Source organism: Pagrus pagrus (assembly GCF_965226575.1).
Source record: "Pagrus pagrus genome assembly, chromosome: 22".
Lineage (NCBI taxonomy): Eukaryota > Metazoa > Chordata > Actinopteri > Spariformes > Sparidae > Pagrus > Pagrus pagrus.
In genome coordinates this window covers 1661754-1680788 of record NC_140204.1, presented here as the reverse complement: position 1 = coordinate 1680788, position 19035 = coordinate 1661754, and the positions used below count along the sequence as shown (strand labels likewise).

The 19035-nt window shown below is 39.3% G+C and overlaps 1 protein-coding gene across 1 annotated transcript; it reads left to right on the top strand.

Annotated features, from left to right (window-relative positions):
- Positions 1-2514: 2514 nt before the first annotated feature.
- On the top strand, positions 2515-16781 carry LOC311251811 (trace amine-associated receptor 13c-like; the record flags this gene model as incomplete). The annotated part of the gene is made up of 4 exons (XM_084344454.1): positions 2515-2835; positions 14980-15194; positions 15420-15651; positions 16756-16781. Exons 1-4 carry the CDS (start codon positions 2541-2543, stop codon positions 16779-16781), a joined length of 768 nt encoding a protein of 255 aa, XP_084200580.1. The 5' UTR covers positions 2515-2540.
- Between the last annotated feature and the right edge of the window lie 2254 nt (positions 16782-19035).

Below are 19035 nucleotides of genomic sequence, written 5' to 3'. Positions count from 1 at the left end.
CAGCTGAAGAGACTGGTATTGACAACACCACATCACGTACAATTTGAATGTGGGCTAACATCTCCTACAGGCCCCCAAAACATCTAAATAGCACACAACCCTACATTGGGAAAACATGCGTTAAGCTTAATCCACTCGACCAAGACAATTTTCCCATTTACAGATATTTTTCTTTTTGTGATTGTTTTAAAGTGACTACGCAGATGCTTGATGTCATCATCTCCATGAGCTACAAGCTTTGCTTTCTCCCATGGCTACTCTTTGAGGTCAGAGACCCAAGCAACTCTCAGATCTTCTCCTGCACTGTAATACTGTAGTTTGTATTTACACTCAAATATCTATTGGGGCTAAGAAAAATTGGAGATGTGAACAAATGTTCAAATGACAAAAGAATAGTTCAATTCGATCTTAAACCCAATTATTTATGCCTTGTTTTATCCCTCTTTCAAAATATGTTTTCAATTCATAATCACTCTGAAAATATTTAGCTCAAATTCTTCCACTATGAATTATCTGCTAAATGACACACTCAAACATGATTATGATATTTTTAAATATTGTTTTTAAAACAAGGTCTTGTTCATGCATTTGCAACAGCGATAAAAAGGTCTTAGTTCTGCTATTTTCATCAATAATTACATGTTCAATGTTATTTGGAAACCTCTTTTGTGCAACTAATTTCAGATATTTCAGTTGAATTTGTATAGTCAATTCCGAATCGTATTGAAATCAATGCTTCTTCAACACTTTGCCCTGTAGCGATGCACAAATATTGCTGGGTTATATTTAAATATTATGCATTACTCTGTTGTGTGTTTTGCCTCGCCTTGTTATGTCTCACTTTTTGTCTAGAAACAGCACCCGTTCACTTTAGTAGGTTGCAGTTCATACTGATTTAGGTTTATCCTGACTACTGCTGTAAAGGAGGCTGTAGTTCCTTACATGGCATCAACACATTTCTACTTAACAATCTTTACAAACTGACAGAACATGAAAGCAAACATGGATTGGAATGGTTTGAAAATACTTGCATGTTGGAAGCTGTAGCATGCTCATTTTTGAGAACATGTCATTAAACCACATTGTGCCCAGACAGCAGCACAGATTCTGTATGTCTGTGAGTGTCTTTATTTGATATTTGATCAACACAAGGTTGAGAATAAAATTACGAGTTGATCTCAGTTTGTTTGTCCTAATTAAGAATAGTCACATGTGAAGTGGATAATTCTTTTTATTACATAAATTTACATCATCGAAAAAAATGCTTAAATATGGCAAATATCTGCCAACTTCTTAAAACAAAATGTAGGTCTTTGAAATTGTTGTTAACAACACCTGGGGCCACATTAAAGAAACTGAGAATGAAATCCTATCTTATATCAGTTAAGGATGACATCTAGGATTTTGGTGTTCCACAAACATGTTTTCGAACTGCTTTAACGAATATCTCATCTCATCTCATTATCTTCCACCTTTACCGTGAGGGTCGCGGTTGCTTTAACAAATATAACATCCTATTTTATTGGAAGGAATTAGTTACTACAAAACCATCCTCGTTTGAGAATTTAAGTTAATATCAATATAACTGCCACTGACTGTTGTTGGGTCTGTATGAAGATGACAAAGAAGATAACCAAAATGTACACTGAAATACTGGGAACATTTCTTAAACGTTAACTGTAGGAGGAGCTAACTCTGTTGTTAGTCTTTTGAGGAAGTTAACACTGAGGTTAGCATGTTAGCTTTCAATTCACTAGACCATGTAAAATTGGTACACAGTATTTTTTTCTGCAATGATATCCAAATTAACTGATTATGTCTGCTTGTCTAGTGGATATTAGGTAAGCTAACCAATGTTAACATTTCAACACAATAACTTCCAATACCTCCAATCTAAATCTAGAAACACAAAATGACCTCTGTAATTCATATCCAAGCATGTGTGTTGTGTCATACATCTGGCTAGACATGCCGTTTCAGCTGTCCATGACACACTGACTGCTCTTGGCCCTCTGTGGGTCCATCTCCTTAGACAGACTGCCCAGACTGTGCTTTGCCACTCCGAGAATGTGGTCCTATTAATCACCTAACCGTATATTACAACAGTGCTCTGAGTTTACGAACGGTCCAGTTTGTGAGTATTTACTAACGCACGTACAGTGTGCAGTGTGCTTCATCTATCCAGCACTTAAACATTCTGATATTTATGTTAATAATTATTCACACCTTTTTAAAATTATACTTCTCTATTACACAAAACTAAAATCATTTCCATGTGAAACCAATAATGGTCATTTAGATCAATATTGTGCAAATTACAAATGTGATGACATAATGATGTTGCTTGGACTATTTTACATGTATGTTAATAGGAGGCCTTTGATTGGATGGCACAGTGTATCCAGTAATTATTTAGGTGTCTTCTATGTTGTGACATTGATTACAAGAGAGAGGTTTCAGTATGTTTCTACCAGGGTCCTCTCTCTGTTGGGTTCTGTTGGGTTATCTCTGAGGTTTTGGCATATGTCTTTTGTTTGACTATGACTCATCCGTTGCCTCCAGACTTGTTGGACTGTTTTCCAGGCAGCAATGCCTCATGTATTATGATACGCTTAGGTTTCTGGACAGATTTCGCCCTCTATTTGGTGTTTGTTTCAGGCATGATGGTTACCATTTTAGGGAACTCTCTTGTCATTGTGTCTATAAGTCATTTCAAACAGTTGCATAGTCCTACCAATGTGCTCATTTTATCTCTTGCTCTGGCTGATCTACTAGTGGGTGTTATTGTGATGCCCTTCAGTGCCACCCGGACTGTTCATGGCTGCTGGTTCTATGGTGATACGTTCTGTCACATACACACCAGTTTTGAGGTGTTTCTCCCCACTCTTTCTATCTTCCACCTAATTTGCATTGCTGTCGACAGACATCAAGCAATATGTAATCCTCTGCATTATTCTAGAAAAATCACAATATCAGTGGCAATGATTATGGTATGTGCCTGCTGGGCACTGGCTGCTGTCTATGCTTATGGAGTACTTTATTCAAAGGCCAACGTGGCAGGGTTAGAAGATATAACAGAATCATCTTGCCTTGGTGGTTGTTTTGTTTACTTTAACCCACTTTGGGGAATGTTGAGCAGTGTTTTGTGCTTTTTCTTTCCCTGCACTGTAATGGTTTGTCTTTACACTCAAATATTTATTGTAGCTAAACAGCATGTAAGAAAGATTGGAGACATGAACAATAGTTCAAATGACAGAGGGAGAGGTGGGTTGGTTAAACAGTCTGAGGGCAAAGCAGCAAAAACTCTGGGTATTGTGCTTGGTGTATTCATCTTTTGTTGGATGCCCTTTTTTATGCAACTTTTTATTAATCCCCTCATTGGCTTCCGCATTCATCTTTACATCCAGGAAGTATTATACTGGTTGAGTTACTTCAATTCAGCCTGTAACCCCATGATTTATGCCTTGTTTTATCCCTCCTACAAAAAATGTTTTCATTGTATAATCACTCTGAAAATATTCAGCTCAAATTCTTCAACTATGAATTTATCTGTTAAATGACACATCTAGACTCAAAACTGTTCAACATTTTCAAATAGGATATTTTTCAGACAAAGTGTTAGGCATGCATTTGCATCAGTGGCAGAAAGGCCTTGTTTGCACTTGTCATCAATAACTAATTGCATTTTTTTCTAAACAAACTAGTTTGTCCTCCTTTGTGATTGTTTTATACGCTGTTTTTCACATGAAGCTTTTTAGTACTTGAATTTAAAAAACACCTTTGTTTTCAATAACAGCTTGTATACTCTATTCCTAATTATATTAAAATAATGCACCATGATAAATGTACACTTGTAAGAATTCATACATTGATGCTGTCACAGGAAATGTAGGGCTGTTTTGAAAAGTGAGCCTTACTAAATTATGTGTTTTGCTTTATTTTCAGTCTTTGTCTACAGACAGCACATATTGACTTTTTGGAGGTTATGTATGGTTATGTACTTCCCAGAAGCTCAACAAACACATTTCTACTCCAGAAACATTACAAACAGAATGAATGTGAAGGAAAACATGGATTTATACTAGTTTCTTGTCAAATATTTTTTTCATAGACAACGTATGTCTATTTCATGCTTCATTCACTGATTTACACTTAGGTTGTCTATTGGGACAGTGATTGCTGTCATGTGTGTGCACTAGGGGTGTGACGAGATCTCGTGCCACGAGATCTCGCGAGATTAAACTCGACGATATTTCTCGTCGCATTAAAAATCTTTCTCGCGAGATTTGTGAGCTATCCAAACTTCTATTTTTGACCTGCATTTTGTTGCATCTCGCAGTTTGCCGGTTTCAGTTTCTATGCAAGTTCAATCTATGAAGTTGATTCTGCCGCTGAGCCACAACAATCTGTGTGTAAGTGGAGTGAAAAGCTTTTGGCCAGTCAGAGCGCTGCATTTTAACACCCTCGCCCACCTGCCCCTCCGAGCCAAATGATTCACACGTTCAATTTAATTCAGTGCCTCAAGCAAGCCAGGGTGGCCGGATAACCGATCCCTCTTCGCCCGCTTGCTGTCACTGCTAATCGCGAGTTTCCCCGACGGTGTTGTTAACCACTCGTCAAAGTTACTGTGTGTGTGTTGCAAATAGTAGTGTAGCGCCAGTTAAAATGAATGAAGCTTTTACTGGAGGTGGTCTGAAGTATGGGCTGGGCTAATAAATCACTCTTGTAGTTTAGTTCAACACCGTAGTTATTTTCCTTTATCCGTGAATGTCCTTATATCCATGTGATGCTTGTTTACCTTTCTCAATCAATTTACTGTCCATTCGCTCCTTTTCCGTTTACCAAACCCTTTCAAAATAAAATACATCCGTTTAACAGGAAGTGTCAAACTAAAATATCTAAAATAATACATAGTAAATAAAAACCAACATGCACTATGTTGGTGTCCTTTACAAGTAGGCTAACTGCACGATGCAGAGACATATATATAGTTTTCTCTGGGCCCCTGCCAAACCTAACCAGTGATGACATGTTCAGCCGCATGTCATCATTCAACCGCTGGCTGTCGAGGTGGTGTCCAGCAAACGATGTGGGCTTTGTTGATAATTGGCGGACTTTCTGGGGAAAACCTGGTCTCATTAGGAGAGACGGCATCCATCCCACTTTGGACGGAGCGGCTCTCATCTCTAGAAATTTAACCCATTTCATTAGCCAACAACCAGCCTGACAACCCAGAGTTGAGACCAGGAGGCAGAGCTGCAGTCTTACACGCTTCTCTGAGCTTCCATTAGATCAGTTGCACACCCAAAACTTCATTGAGACTGTGTCTGCCCCCCGACCACCTAAATTAATTAAATTAATCAAATCAAAAGTCCACAGAAGAGGAGTTGTGCATGAAAATCTAATAAAAATTAACAGCAACTCTGCAATCTCAAAACAAGACAAGAGAATTAAATGCGGACTCCTAAATATCAGATCCCTGTCATCGAAAGCTGTACTAGTAAATGACTTAATTTCAGACTGTAATATTGATTTATTCTGTCTTACTGAAACTTGGCTGCATCCTGAAGAATATGTCAGCCTGAATGAATCCACTCCACCCAGTCACATTAATACTCACATTCCTCGAGGCTCCGGCCGAGGAGGTGGTGTTGCAGCTATTTATGACTTAAGTCTGTCAATCATTCCTAAACCTAAATTAAATTATAACTCATTTGAAAGCCTTGTTCTGAGTCTTTCACATCCAACGTGGAAAACTTTACAGCCAGTTCTATTTGTTGTAGTGTATCGAGCACCTGGTCCTTACTCAGAATTTTTATCTGAATTCTCTGAGTTTTTATCAAGTCTAGTCCTCAAATCAGATAAAGTAATTATTGTAGGTGATTTTAATATTCATGTGGATGTCGTTAATGATAGCCTTAGTACTGCATTTATCTCATTATTAGACTCTATTGGCTTCTCTCAGTGTGTACATAAACCAACTCACTGTTTTGACCACACCCTTGACCTTGTTCTAGCTTATGGTATCGAGATTGAAAATCTAACAGTTTCTCCACAGAATCCTCTTTTATCAGACCATCACTTAATAACTTTTGAAGTTCTATTACTGGACTACACACCATTAGGCAAAAACTCCTTCACTAGATGTCTATCTGATAGTGCTGTAGCTAAATTTAAGGAAATTATACCGCTGGCACTAAACTCAATGCCATGTCTTAATATAATAGAGGACTCCTCCGCTAACCTCAGTTCCTCACAAATCGATCATCTTGTTGATAGCACTGCAGGCTCATTGCGAACAACACTGGACTCTATTGCCCCCCTGAAAAGGAAACCTATAAAGCACAGGAGGTTAGCACCCTGGTATAACTCGGATACCCGCAAATTGAAGCAAACATCACGGAAATTTGAAAGGAAATGGCGTTCCACCAACTTGGAAGAATCCCGCTTAGCCTGGAAAGATAGCCTTAAAATATATAGGAAGGTCCTCCGCAATGCCAGAGCAAGCTATTACTCGTCATTAATAGAGGAAAACAAAAACAACACCAGGTTTCTTTTCAGCACTGTAGCCAGGCTGACAGAAAGTCACAGCTCTACTGAACCATTTATTCCTACAACGCTCAGTAGTAATGACTTCATGAGCTTCTTTAATGATAAAATTTTAACTATTAGAGACAAAATCCATCATCGCTTGCCCTCAACTGGCACTATTGTATCTTTAAACACAGGAACCTCAGAAACAGTTGTAAATTCTGACTTATATTTAGACTGCTTCTCTCCCATCGACCTCCACCAACTAACTTCGATGGTTTCTTTATCTAGACCAACAACTTGTCTCCTAGACCCCATCCCAACTAGGTTGCTGAAAGAAACTTTACCTTTAATTAGCACATCTTTACTAGAAATGATCAACCTGTCTCTATTAACAGGATACGTACCACAATCCTTTAAACTAGCTGTAATTAGACCGCTCCTTAAAAAGCCTAATCTTGATCCAGAAGCTTTAGCCAACTATAGACCTATATCCAACCTCCCTTTCCTCTCCAAGATCCTTGAGAAAGCAGTCGCCAACCAGCTATGTGACTTCCTTCATAAAAATAGTTTATATGAGGATTTTCAATCAGGTTTTAGAGCACATCATAGCACAGAAACGGCACTGGTGAAAGTTACAAATGACCTCCTAATCGCTTCTGACAAAGGACTTGTCTCTGTCCTGGTCTTACTAGATCTTAGTGCTGCATTTGATACCATTGATCATCACATTCTACTACAGAGACTGGAACACTTAATTGGCATTAAAGGACCCGCATTAAACTGGTTTGAGTCCTATTTATCGGATCGATTTCAGTTTGTACATGTTAACGATGAGTCATCCCTGTATACCAAGGTTAGTCATGGTGTTCCTCAAGGCTCCGTGCTTGGACCCATACTATTCACCTTATATATGCTCCCTCTAGGAAATATAATTCGGAAACACTCCATAAACTTTCATTGTTATGCAGATGATACACAGTTATACCTATCAATAAAGCCAAATGAAACTAATCAGCTTACTAAACTCCATGCATGTCTCAAGGACATTAAGACCTGGATGACCTGCCATTTTCTGCTGTTAAACTCAGATAAAACCGAAGTTATAGTACTTGGTCCTAAACACCTTAGAGATGCATTATCTAATGATATAGCGAGTTTGGATGGCATTAACTTGGCCTCCAGCACCACCGTCAGGAATCTGGGAGTTATCTTTGATCAAGATATGTCCTTCAACTCCAACATAAAACAAATTTCAAGGTCTGCATTTTTTCATCTACGTAACATTGCAAAAATCAGGCCCATCCTGTCTCAAAAAGACGCAGAAAAGCTAGTCCATGCATTTGTTACTTCCAGACTGGACTACTGTAATTCTCTATTATCAGGCTGCCCTAACAAGTCTCTAAAGAGTCTCCAGCTGGTCCAGAATGCTGCAGCACGTGTACTGACAGGAACTAAGAAAAGAGATCATATTACTCCTGTATTGGCCTCTCTGCACTGGCTCCCTGTAAAATCAAGAATAGAGTTTAAAATCCTTCTCCTCACTTACAAAGCTGTTAATGGTCAGGCACCATCATATCTCCAGGAGCTCATATTACCCTATCACCCAACTAGAGCATTACGCTCCCAGAACGCAGGATTACTTGTAGTTCCTAAAGTCTCCAAAAGTAGAATGGGAGCCAGAGCCTTCAGCTATCAAGCTCCTCTTCTGTGGAACCATCTTCCTGTTTTGGTCCGGGAGGCGGACACCCTCTCTACCTTTAAGAGTAGACTTAAGACCTTCCTCTTCGATAGAGCTTATAGTTAGGGCTGGTCCAGGACAGGCCCAGGCCTGTCCTGGACCAGCTCTTAGTTATGCTGCTATAGGCCTAGTCCGGGGGACAATGACACACTGAGCTTCTCTCTCCTCCCCTCTCCTCTCCTCTCCATCTGTATACATTATGCCTGTATACATGCCCCATCTCTGCATGTCACTGACTTACTTCTTCCCCGGAGTCCTTGTGCTTTCTAGTCCTACAGGCTCCCTTGGATCCTGGCCGCGCCCGGGTCGTGGATCGTGGATGCGCCCACTGCTATGGCCCTGCCTGATCGTGGATGCGCCCACTGCTATGGCCCTGCCTGATCGTGGATGCGCCTACTGCTATGGCCCTGCCTGATCGTGGATGCGCCTACTGCCATGACCCTGCCTAACACCCACCACTACTGTCGCTAATATTAGTCACATCTTTGTTACATACGTTACACTACTATTATCGTACTGCATTACTACATACCATCCTTACCATTAATCACTACTACTGTTATCACTAGTAATCACATTTCCATGTGCATTTCATCATTATTGCTGTAATACATCTTTATGTACTTTCACTCCTGTCAACCATCGCTTATAATCGAATACATTGTGATCTCGTTGATCCGCTCTGTACATGCGACATCTATTGCACGTCTGTCCATCCTGGGAGAGGGATCCCTCCTCTGTGGCTCTCCCTGAGGTTTCTTCCGCATTTTTTTTCCCTGTTAAAAGGGCCTTTTTTTGGGGCAAGTTTTTCCTCACTCGAATCGAGGGTCGAAGGACAGAGGGTGTCGTCTCTGTACAGATTGTAAAGCCCTCTGAGGCAAACTGTGATTTGTGAATTTGGGCTATACAAATAAAATTTGATTTGATGATTTGATTTGATATACAGCACCACCACAGCTCGGTACTCAAATCAACAACTGCACCTGTGAAGAAAACACTAAGAATTAAAAGAAAACACTAACAGGCCAAAACATTTCAAAATGCATGTGCAACTCGATTAAATAAAAGTCTGTTGGTCCAGTCATATATTTTGTCATTGTAGTTTTCTTAAAATCTCGTCTCGTCTCGTTCTCGTGAACACAATATCGTGTCTCGTCTCGTCTCGTGAGCTGAGAGTATCGTCACACCCCTAGTGTGCACATGTAGATTTTCATCCTCATTTACTGGTTTAGGCTTTTTGGACCACTGCAATGACCCAAGCTCAAAATTGCTCCTGATGTGCAGATGGCACCTTGTGTGGTGGCCTCTGCCATCAGAAAGGGCCCTGCGATGAGCTGGCAACAAGTCCAGGGGTGTACCCTGGCCTTCGCCCATAGAGAAACTGGGATTGGCTCCAGTAACCCCCGCAACCCCCTGAAAAAAGGGGATAAAGCTGTAACATCCCAGCGACCCTCTGTAAAAAGCGGTAGATCATGAGATGAGAGATGTGTCAGATTGCCTGCCTTACATACACGTTCTACCGCCTTGACACAGTTTTTTCTTGCCTCCTAAAATTAAACAGATATGGCTGTCGTATATTTAATTTAAGTGATGATTAAAAGGATCACAAGATGTCAAACAAGAAAAAGGCTGGAAAACAATTGAAATCATGTGGAACTGACTTCAAAAAGTTACTTGGAGAATCGGATGAAGATGATAATACTGGCTCCGGATAGTTGAATCTGTCCATACATTTCTGAGACTCATACTGGAGCCAGGGGAAGACCCAGCCCATCCCCACATGAAACTGAAATGCAGAAAGAATACATTCATAGAGGAGTATAGACCTGCCTCAATCACCCAGTAACCAGCCGGGGTCCATGTCTAGTCCTGTAGCCTCTAAGATTGTATCTTGCCAGGTCATCAGGCTAGTTTCCTGCAGTCAGCTGATATCCAGCCAGTTTATCAGACTATTGCACTCAGAAAATCCAAAGATGAGAGAATTCCTACTCAGATGTTAACATAGGAGTCTTTAGGTTAGCCCTCTCACAGCCAAAATGCACAGTTAGTACAGTAAGGGCTGATCGGTTAGCATATAGATCCTGGAATTTTGCTTGTCTTAGTTCAGTAGAAGATGAACCTGAATTCAGGGGGCGTATGGTTGTATTTTTTTTTTGTTTTTGTTTTTTTTGTTTAGCATATTAAATAAGTGTAAGAATATTTACTTATTGACATTTTGTAAGTTATGGTATTTGTTCATTACACTACAAGTTAAGAGCGTTTCAAATAAAAAGAACTTGCTGTGAGCACCATGTAGCTGAAATTCTGGGGGCGATATCATCCTTCTGCCCTGACTCAGTGCGGGCCATGGCTACCTGGTTTCAATGCTAACTTCAAACAACTCTGTAACACAATACATAGACATGTTTGACATAAACTCAACAAAGTTTCCTCAAATTCTGTCGAAAATGTTAGTTTGTTTTGTTAATGTTTGAAACTAAAATTGTGGCTATACCTTATGTTCAAATTCAGATGGGCTTTATTGGCATGAAAGTTTCGTCAATTTTGCCAAAGCATCAAAACACGACTTTCCAAACACTTGGACAGAACACATCAAACAACAACATGAACATGAACTATCTCTACACATCTCACACATTTGATGACATAATAATGTTGCTTGAACTATTTTACATGTATGTTAATAGAAGGCCTTTGATTGGATGGCACAGCGTATCCGATAATTATTTAGGTGGCTTCTTTGCTGTGACTTTGGTAACAACATAGAGATGTCAGCATGTTTATCCCATTTCCCCTGTCCTCTCTCTGTTGGCTTCTGTTGGGTTATCTCTGAGGTTTTGGCATATGTGTTTGGGTTCATGATGACTGATGACTATTCTCAAGAGCAGTTCATGTACTGTTTTCCAGGCAGCAATGCCACATGTGTTGTGGAACAGTATAGTTTTGGGACCAATTTTGCCCTCTACTTGGTGTTTCTTTTTGGCATGCTGGTTACCATTTTAGGGAACTCTCTTGTCATTGTGTCAATTTGTCATTTCAGACAGTTGCATAGTCCTACCAATGTGCTTATTTTATCTCTTGCTCTGGTTGATCTACTAGTGGGTGTGATTGTGATGCCCTTCAGTGCCACCCGGACTGTTCATGGCTGTTGGTTCTATGGTGACATGTTCTGTCATCTGCATTCCAGTTTTGAGTTGTTTCTCACCATTCTTTCTATCTTCCACCTAATTTGCATTGCTGTCGACAGACATCAAGCAATATGCAATCCTCTGCATTATTCTAGAAAAATCACAATGTCAGTGGCTGTGATTATGGTATGTGTCAGCTGGGCATTGGCTGCTGCCTACTCTTATGGAGTACTTTATTCAAAGACCAATACAGCAGGGCTAGAGGATTTAATGGCATCAATAATGTGCCTTGGTGGTTGTTTCGTTTTCACAAACCCACTTTGGAGAATCTTGGGCAGTGCTATCTGCATTTTCTTTCCCTGCACTGTAATGGTTTGTATTTACACTCAAATATTTATTGTCGCTAAACAGCATGTAAGAAAAATTGGAGATAAGAACAAATGCTCAAATGACAGAGGAAGGGGAGGGTTGGTTAAACAGTCTGAGTGCAAGGCTGCAAAGACTCTCAGTATTGTGCTTGGTGCATTCATCTTTTGTTGGATACCCTTGTTTACAGTTTCAATAATAGATCCCCTCACTGGCTACAGGACACCTGGTCTGCTCATAGAAGTATTAATTTGGTTGGGTTACTTCAATTCAACCTTAAACCCCATTATTTATGCCTTGTTTTATTCCTCCTTCAGAAAATGTTTTCATTGTATAATCACTCTGAAAATATTCAGCTCAAATTCTTCAAATCTGAATATGGCTGTTAAATAACGTATCTACACCGTCAACATGCATTATTTAATGATTTCAAATGAGCCATTTTTTAAATTAGGTCAAAGACAAGCATTTGCATCAGCAAATTAAAGACTTTCTTTCTGGTTGTCATAAAAAAATACATGTTTTTTCTTCACAAACCACTATAACACAATAATATGTGTTGCATATTAATGATGCATGCAAGATGCTTCATTACTGGGCCATTATTTTTGTCTCACTATGTGATTGTTTTAGACACTATATTTCACAGTTCATTATTTGATTCCGAGATACACCTGGCAATAATAATGCGTATATTCGATTCCCAATGATGTTCAAATAATCCCCCTTGATCAATTTACAATTGTAACACTAAAGCTCCAAAGGGTACATAGGGGCTGTTTTAAAGAAGATTGTGCATTATCTATCATGTATTTTGCCAGACTATAAAATAAAGCTTCTAAAAGTGTCATATGTTTTGTTTTTATTTCAGTCTTTGTCTTCAGACGGCACCTAATGACTTTAAGGAGTTATGTACTGAACTACTGTACTGTACTGTACTGTAGCTAATTTTGACGCCTGAGTTGAAGGAAGCTGTAGTTCTTCTCAGAAGCTTTTGGAAATTTGCCCATTGGAAGTAACTTAAGTTGTCATGTATATGCATTTGTCCATTTTAGGCCTCGTTGTTTGACTACTGCAGTAATGACACGGACATTTCTTCCCAGAAGCTCTTAGAAATAGTAGCACATCAATTCATGTCTACACTCTGTTTAGTTTTGGGGGTTATCCAATGATAAGAGAGCAGAAAATGTACAATATATTTTGGGCAAACAAGGTACTACACATTTACAGGTGAGCTTAAAAATGAAAATGTGACAAAAATAATGTTAAAAGGCTTTATAACTTGGCCAACCAAGACACTTTGCAGTTCATTGTATCTCATACTGTACAGAATTTGAATCTGATGTAATAATTGTATGTATTATCAGTGTCACTAGTTCTCAGTTATAAGTCAGTTGTGTCCAAACTCAATTCCCACAAGTGACACCAACATTTGCTTGTCCATCATCACTACTTCAGAGATGACATCCTATCTGTCTTAATTCTGCTAAGTCAGTTAAATCTCGACTCACATACAGCCGGGGAGAATGGGATAGCAACCATCATATCATGTAGCATCAGAATGGGGGCAAACCTCTCTTGGTAGCCTCTGTAACATGCACCAGAAGTAGCACACCACCCTGCATTGGCAAAACATGCCCTCAGCTGAATGTTCCGATTCATACATTTTTGTCTCTGTGGGACTGTTTTGAAGTGACTCCACAGATGTTTGATGTCACTGTCTCCATAAGCTACAAGCTCTGCTTTCTCCCATGGCCACTCTTTGAGGTCAGAGACCCTAGCAGCTCTCAAATTGGGGGCTGACACATCAACGTCACTGTCCAACAAGTTAATCAAATCCTGCCTGACCGGTTCAATCAGTCTGTTTGTGTTGCTGTCATCAGTCTGCACATGCATCAGCCTCACATACACACCTTCTACCTCCTAGATACTGTTATTTTTTGGCTCTTCAAATAAAACACATATGGCTGCTATATTTTCCAAGTAAGTGGTGATTAAAAGAATCACAAATAGTCAAAAAAAAAAAAGGCAGTAAAACAATTGACATCAGAAGGAACTGTCTTCAAAAAACTTGCTTGTTAGAATCAAAAAAGAATGATAAGTTGAGTTACTGGCTTCGGTTACGTCAATCTGTCTATAAATCTCAGCCTCACACAAGAGCCAGAGGAAGACCAAGCCCACCCCCACATCAAACTGAGATTCAGAGAGATGACAGTCACGTGAGGAATATGGATCTACGTCAATCGGCCAATTACTTTATCTCACCTAATCTGACGTTCATTTACGTAAACAACGTTAACATTTTAATACAACATGATGACAACAACGAAAACCTCAAATCTAAATACGCAAAGTCAAAATCACTTCTGTGATTCGCATCGTCAGTCACCCGCGACAGCGCGGCTTGTTTACCTGTAGCTGCTACTGCTAGCTTGACCCCGGATGTTGATAACGGACGAGCCCGGACTCAGAGGGGAATAGCACGAGCGTATCATGACAAAATATTGGTGAAATGAACTAGTTTTGTGGCAGATAATGCGTTTATAGAGGCTGTGTGTCGCTGCCCCGTCTCTCCCATTATATGGATATATCGCCGCTACACTGGATCTAATTTCGTCCGAACGACGCCGAATGACACTAAAGTTATCTGGGTGAGTAAATGACCATATATTTTGCTAGAAATAAGGTCCAGGTTGTAAAAAACGGTAGTTATCCTTTAATGGTTATTTAGATCAATGCTGAATAGATGGCAAATATGATGGCATAATAATGTTGCTTGACTATTTTAAATATATTTTAATAGAAGGCCTTGGATTGGATGGCATAGTGAATCTGATGATTATTTGGGTGGCTTCAATGTTGCGACATTGATGATAAGAGAGAGGTTTCAGGGTGTTTCTCTCAAGGTCCTCTCTCTGTTGGGTTCTGTTGGGTTATCTCTGAGGTTTTTCATATATGTTGTTGGGTTTAGGATGACTCATGCCTCACTGCCTCCAGAGCTGCTGATGTACTGTGTTCCAGGTAGCAATGCCTCATGTGTTATGATACGGAAAGGTTTTGGAACCAATGTTGTCCTCTATTTGGTGTTTGTTTCCGGCATGCTGGTTACCATTTTGGGGAACTCTTTTGTTTTTGTATCAATTTGTCATTTCAAACAGTTGCATAGTCCTACCAATGTGCTCATTTTATCTCTTACTCTGGTTGATCTACTAGTGGGTGTTATTGTGATGCCCTTCAGTGCCACCCGGACTGTTCATGGCTGTTGGTTCTATGGTGATACGTTCTGTCATCTGCATGTCAGTTTTGAGTTGTTTCTCACCACTCTTTCTATCTTCCACCTAATTTGCATTGCTGTCGACAGACATCAAGCAATATGCAATCCTCTGCATTATTCTAGAAAAATCACAATGTCAGTGGCTGTGATTATGGTATGTGTCAGCTGGGCACTGGCTGCTGTCTATGCTTATGGAGTACTTTATTCAAAGGCCAATGTAGCAGGGATAGAAGATTTAATGGAATCATTAAAGTGCCTTGGCGGATGTTTTGTGTACTTTAACCCACTTTGGGGACTGTTGAGCAGTGCTTTGTGCTTTTTCTTTCCCTGCACTGTAATGGTTTGTCTTTACACTCAAATATTTATTGTGGCGAAACAGCATGTAAGAAAGATTGGAGATAAGAACAATTGTTCAAATGACAGAGGGAGAGGTGGGTTGGTTAAAAAGTCTGAATGCAAGGCTGCAAAGACTCTCAGTATTGTGCTTGGTGTATTCATCCTTTGTTGGATGCCTTTATTTGTGCAATTTATCATTGATCCCCTCACTGGCTTCCGGATTCCTGCTTTCCTATTGGAAGTATTCTATTGGTTGGGTTACTTCAATTCAGCCTGTAACCCCATTATTTATGCCTTGTTTTATCCCTCCTTCAAAAAATGTTTTCACTGCATAATCACTTTGAAAATATTTAGCTCAAATTCTTCAACTATGAATCTATCTGTTAAATGACACATCTACACTCAAAAAATGAACTGTTTAACATCTTCAAATAATATATTTTTGAAACAAGGTGTAAGGCATGCATTTGTGTAAGCTGCAGAGAGGCCTTTGTTTTGCAGTTTTCATCAATAATCACAAACCACTGTCTTTATTATGATATTAATAGTATATTTTGTCTAACAACATGCTTTATTACTGGGCCATGTTTTTCTTTCTGTGTGAGTGTTTACACACTACTTTTCATGTAAAGCTTTTCAGTAAATGCATTTAAAAAAACAACTAGCAATAATAACTTCTATACTCAATTCATAATTATTATTCCCCTTGATCAATTTGCACTTTTAAAAATGCATATATCAGTACCTTCTGTAACCCTAAAGCCTGTAATATTTTCACGTCTGGCTAAAATAGTTTTTTGAAAGACAAATCACCGATGGACAATAGAAAAGATTTTGAACACATTTCTTAAAATATGACTCTACTTAATTGATGTTTATCTTAATATTCCTTTTTTATGGCATCAAGCGCAATATAATAGCATATGATGATAAGTGATAACTGTGACAGGGTATGTAGCACTGCTTATATCATGAATAAATTAAATACCATGCAGTTACGCACCAGCCTAGTAATCAAAATGTGTCATGAAGGAAATTAAATGCTTTAGTACATCAACCAAACAAAATTCTTTCTGGCCTCAATTTCTGTAATTCAAAACTCCAGTTGTGCCGCTGTTGTTCTGTTCTTCACAGATTCCTCAAACACAAATCCAGTAATTCTCTTGTTGCCTGTTCACCTGTTCTATCCCTTCAAAAGTTAGCTTTTCTGGTCCTTTGAGTGACTCCAAAACCAGGTTGTCCATCTACTTGGAGAAATGACCTCCAGTCTGTCTTGACTCTGCTCAGACAGCTGAATGCCCTCTCACAAACAGCTGGACAGACTGGGATAGCCAAGACCCCATCATGTAAAATCTGATTGTGGATGACCTCTCCTACAGGCCCCAAAAACATCCACTTGAAGTAGCACACAACCCTGCATTGGCAATACATGCCTTCACATGCCTGAATCCACTCTGCCAAGACAATTCTCCCATTTACAAATATTTTTCTCTGTGGGACTGTTTTGAAGTGATTCCATAGATGTTTGATGACATGGTCTCCACAAGCTACAAGCTCTGCTTTCTTCCATGGCCACTCTTTGTTATTCGCATCATCAGTTCACCTATCAGTCATTTCAGGTGTTCATGACATTGCCTTTGGTACTCTGCTGCTACATCACAGACAGGGTGAGGAGTGGACTATGTATCGGTACTCGGAACAACCGAGCTGTATACTCCAACAGCGTTCCGAATCTACAAACAATCCAGTTTATAGCACAGTGCGCTTTGAAGTAAAAGTAATACTACTAGTTAGTATTACAAGAAATATACGGCATCAATTAAAATGATACTTTATTACTCAAAACAAAATTATTTCCTTGTGAAACTATAAATGGTTATTTAGATCAATGCTGAATAGATTGCAAATATGATGACGTAATAATGTTGCTTAGACTATTTTACATGTATGTTAATAGAAGGCCTTTGATTGGATGGCACAGTGAAGCTGATGATTATTTAGGTGACTTCAATGTTGCGACATTGATTACAAGGGAGATGTTTCAGCATGTGTCTCCCAAGGTCCTCTCTCTGTTGGGTTCTGTTGGGTGACATCTGAGGTTTTGGCATACGTCTTTCGTTACACTATGACTCATCCGTTGCCTCCAGACTTCCTGTACTGTGTTCCAGGTAGCAATGTCTCATGTATTGGGATACGGTTAGGTTTCTGGACAGATTTTGTCCTCTATTTGGTGTTTGTTTCAGGCATGCTGGTTACCATTTTAGGGAACTCTTTTGTCATTGTGTCAATTTGTCATTTCAAACAGTTGCATAGTCCTACCAATGTGCTCATTTTATCTCTTGCTCTGGCTGATCTACTAGTGGGTGTTATTGTGATGCCCTTCAGTGCCACACGGACTGTTACTGGCTGTTGGTTCTTTGGTGATACATTCTGTCACCTACATTTTAGTTTTGAGGTGCTGCTCACGAGTCTTTCTATCTTCCACCTAATTTGCATTGCTGTCGACAGACATCAAGCAATATGCAATCCTCTGCATTATTCTAGAAACATCACAATATCAGTGGCAATGATTATGGTATGTGCCAGCTGGGCACTGGCTGCTGTCTACGCTTATGGACTCCTTTATTCAAAGGCCAATGAGGTAGGGTTAGAGGATTTGGAATTATTTAAGTGCATTGGTGGTTGTTTCATTTTCATTAACCCACTTTGGGTAATCTTGAGCAGTACTTTGTGTGTTTTCTTTCCCTGCACTGTAATGGTTTGTCTTTACACTCAAATATTTATTGTGGCTAAACAGCATGTAAGAAAGACTGGAGGTAAGAACAATTGTTCAAATGACAGAGGGAGAGGTGGGTTGGTTAAACAGTCTGAAAGCAAGGCTGCAAAGACTCTCAGTATTGTGCTTGGTGTATTCATCTTTTGTTGTGTGCCTTTATATGTGCTACATTTGATTGGTGTTCTCGCTAGCTTGAGTATACCTTTTCTGCTCTCTGAAGTATTTTACTGGTTGAATTACTTCAATTCAGCCTGTAACCCCATTATTTATGCCTTGTTTTATCCATCCTTCAAAAAATGTTTTCATTGCATAATCACTCTGAAAATATTCAGCTCAAATTCTTCAACTATGAATTTATCTGATAAATGACACATCTACACTCAAAATATGAACTGTTCAACCTCTTCAGATAATATATTTTTGAGCTTTCAAGGTGTAAGGCATGCATTTGCGTAAGCTGCAGTGAGACCTTTGTTTTGCTGTTGTCATCAATCATAACAAACCTCTGTCTTTACTATGATATTAATGGTACATTTTGTCATTTACTCAATTCATAATTATATTAATATAATTCCCCTTGATCAATACGCTTGAAAAAATGCATATACTAAAGCTGTTACAGGGTATGTAGAATCTTTTGGAAATTAAAGCCCTACTACATTATGTGTTTTGCACTTTTTTCAGTCATTGTCTACAGAGAGCACCCTTTGGCTTGTTGGAGGTCATGTATGAAGCTGGAGTTCTTCCCAGAAGCCTTTAGAAACACATTTTTACTACAGAAACATTACAGTGGAACTTACATGAAGGAAAACATGGACTTACATTTGTTTCTTGCCAGTCTTTTATTTGAAAAGACAACACACTGTACGTCCATTTAGTCAAT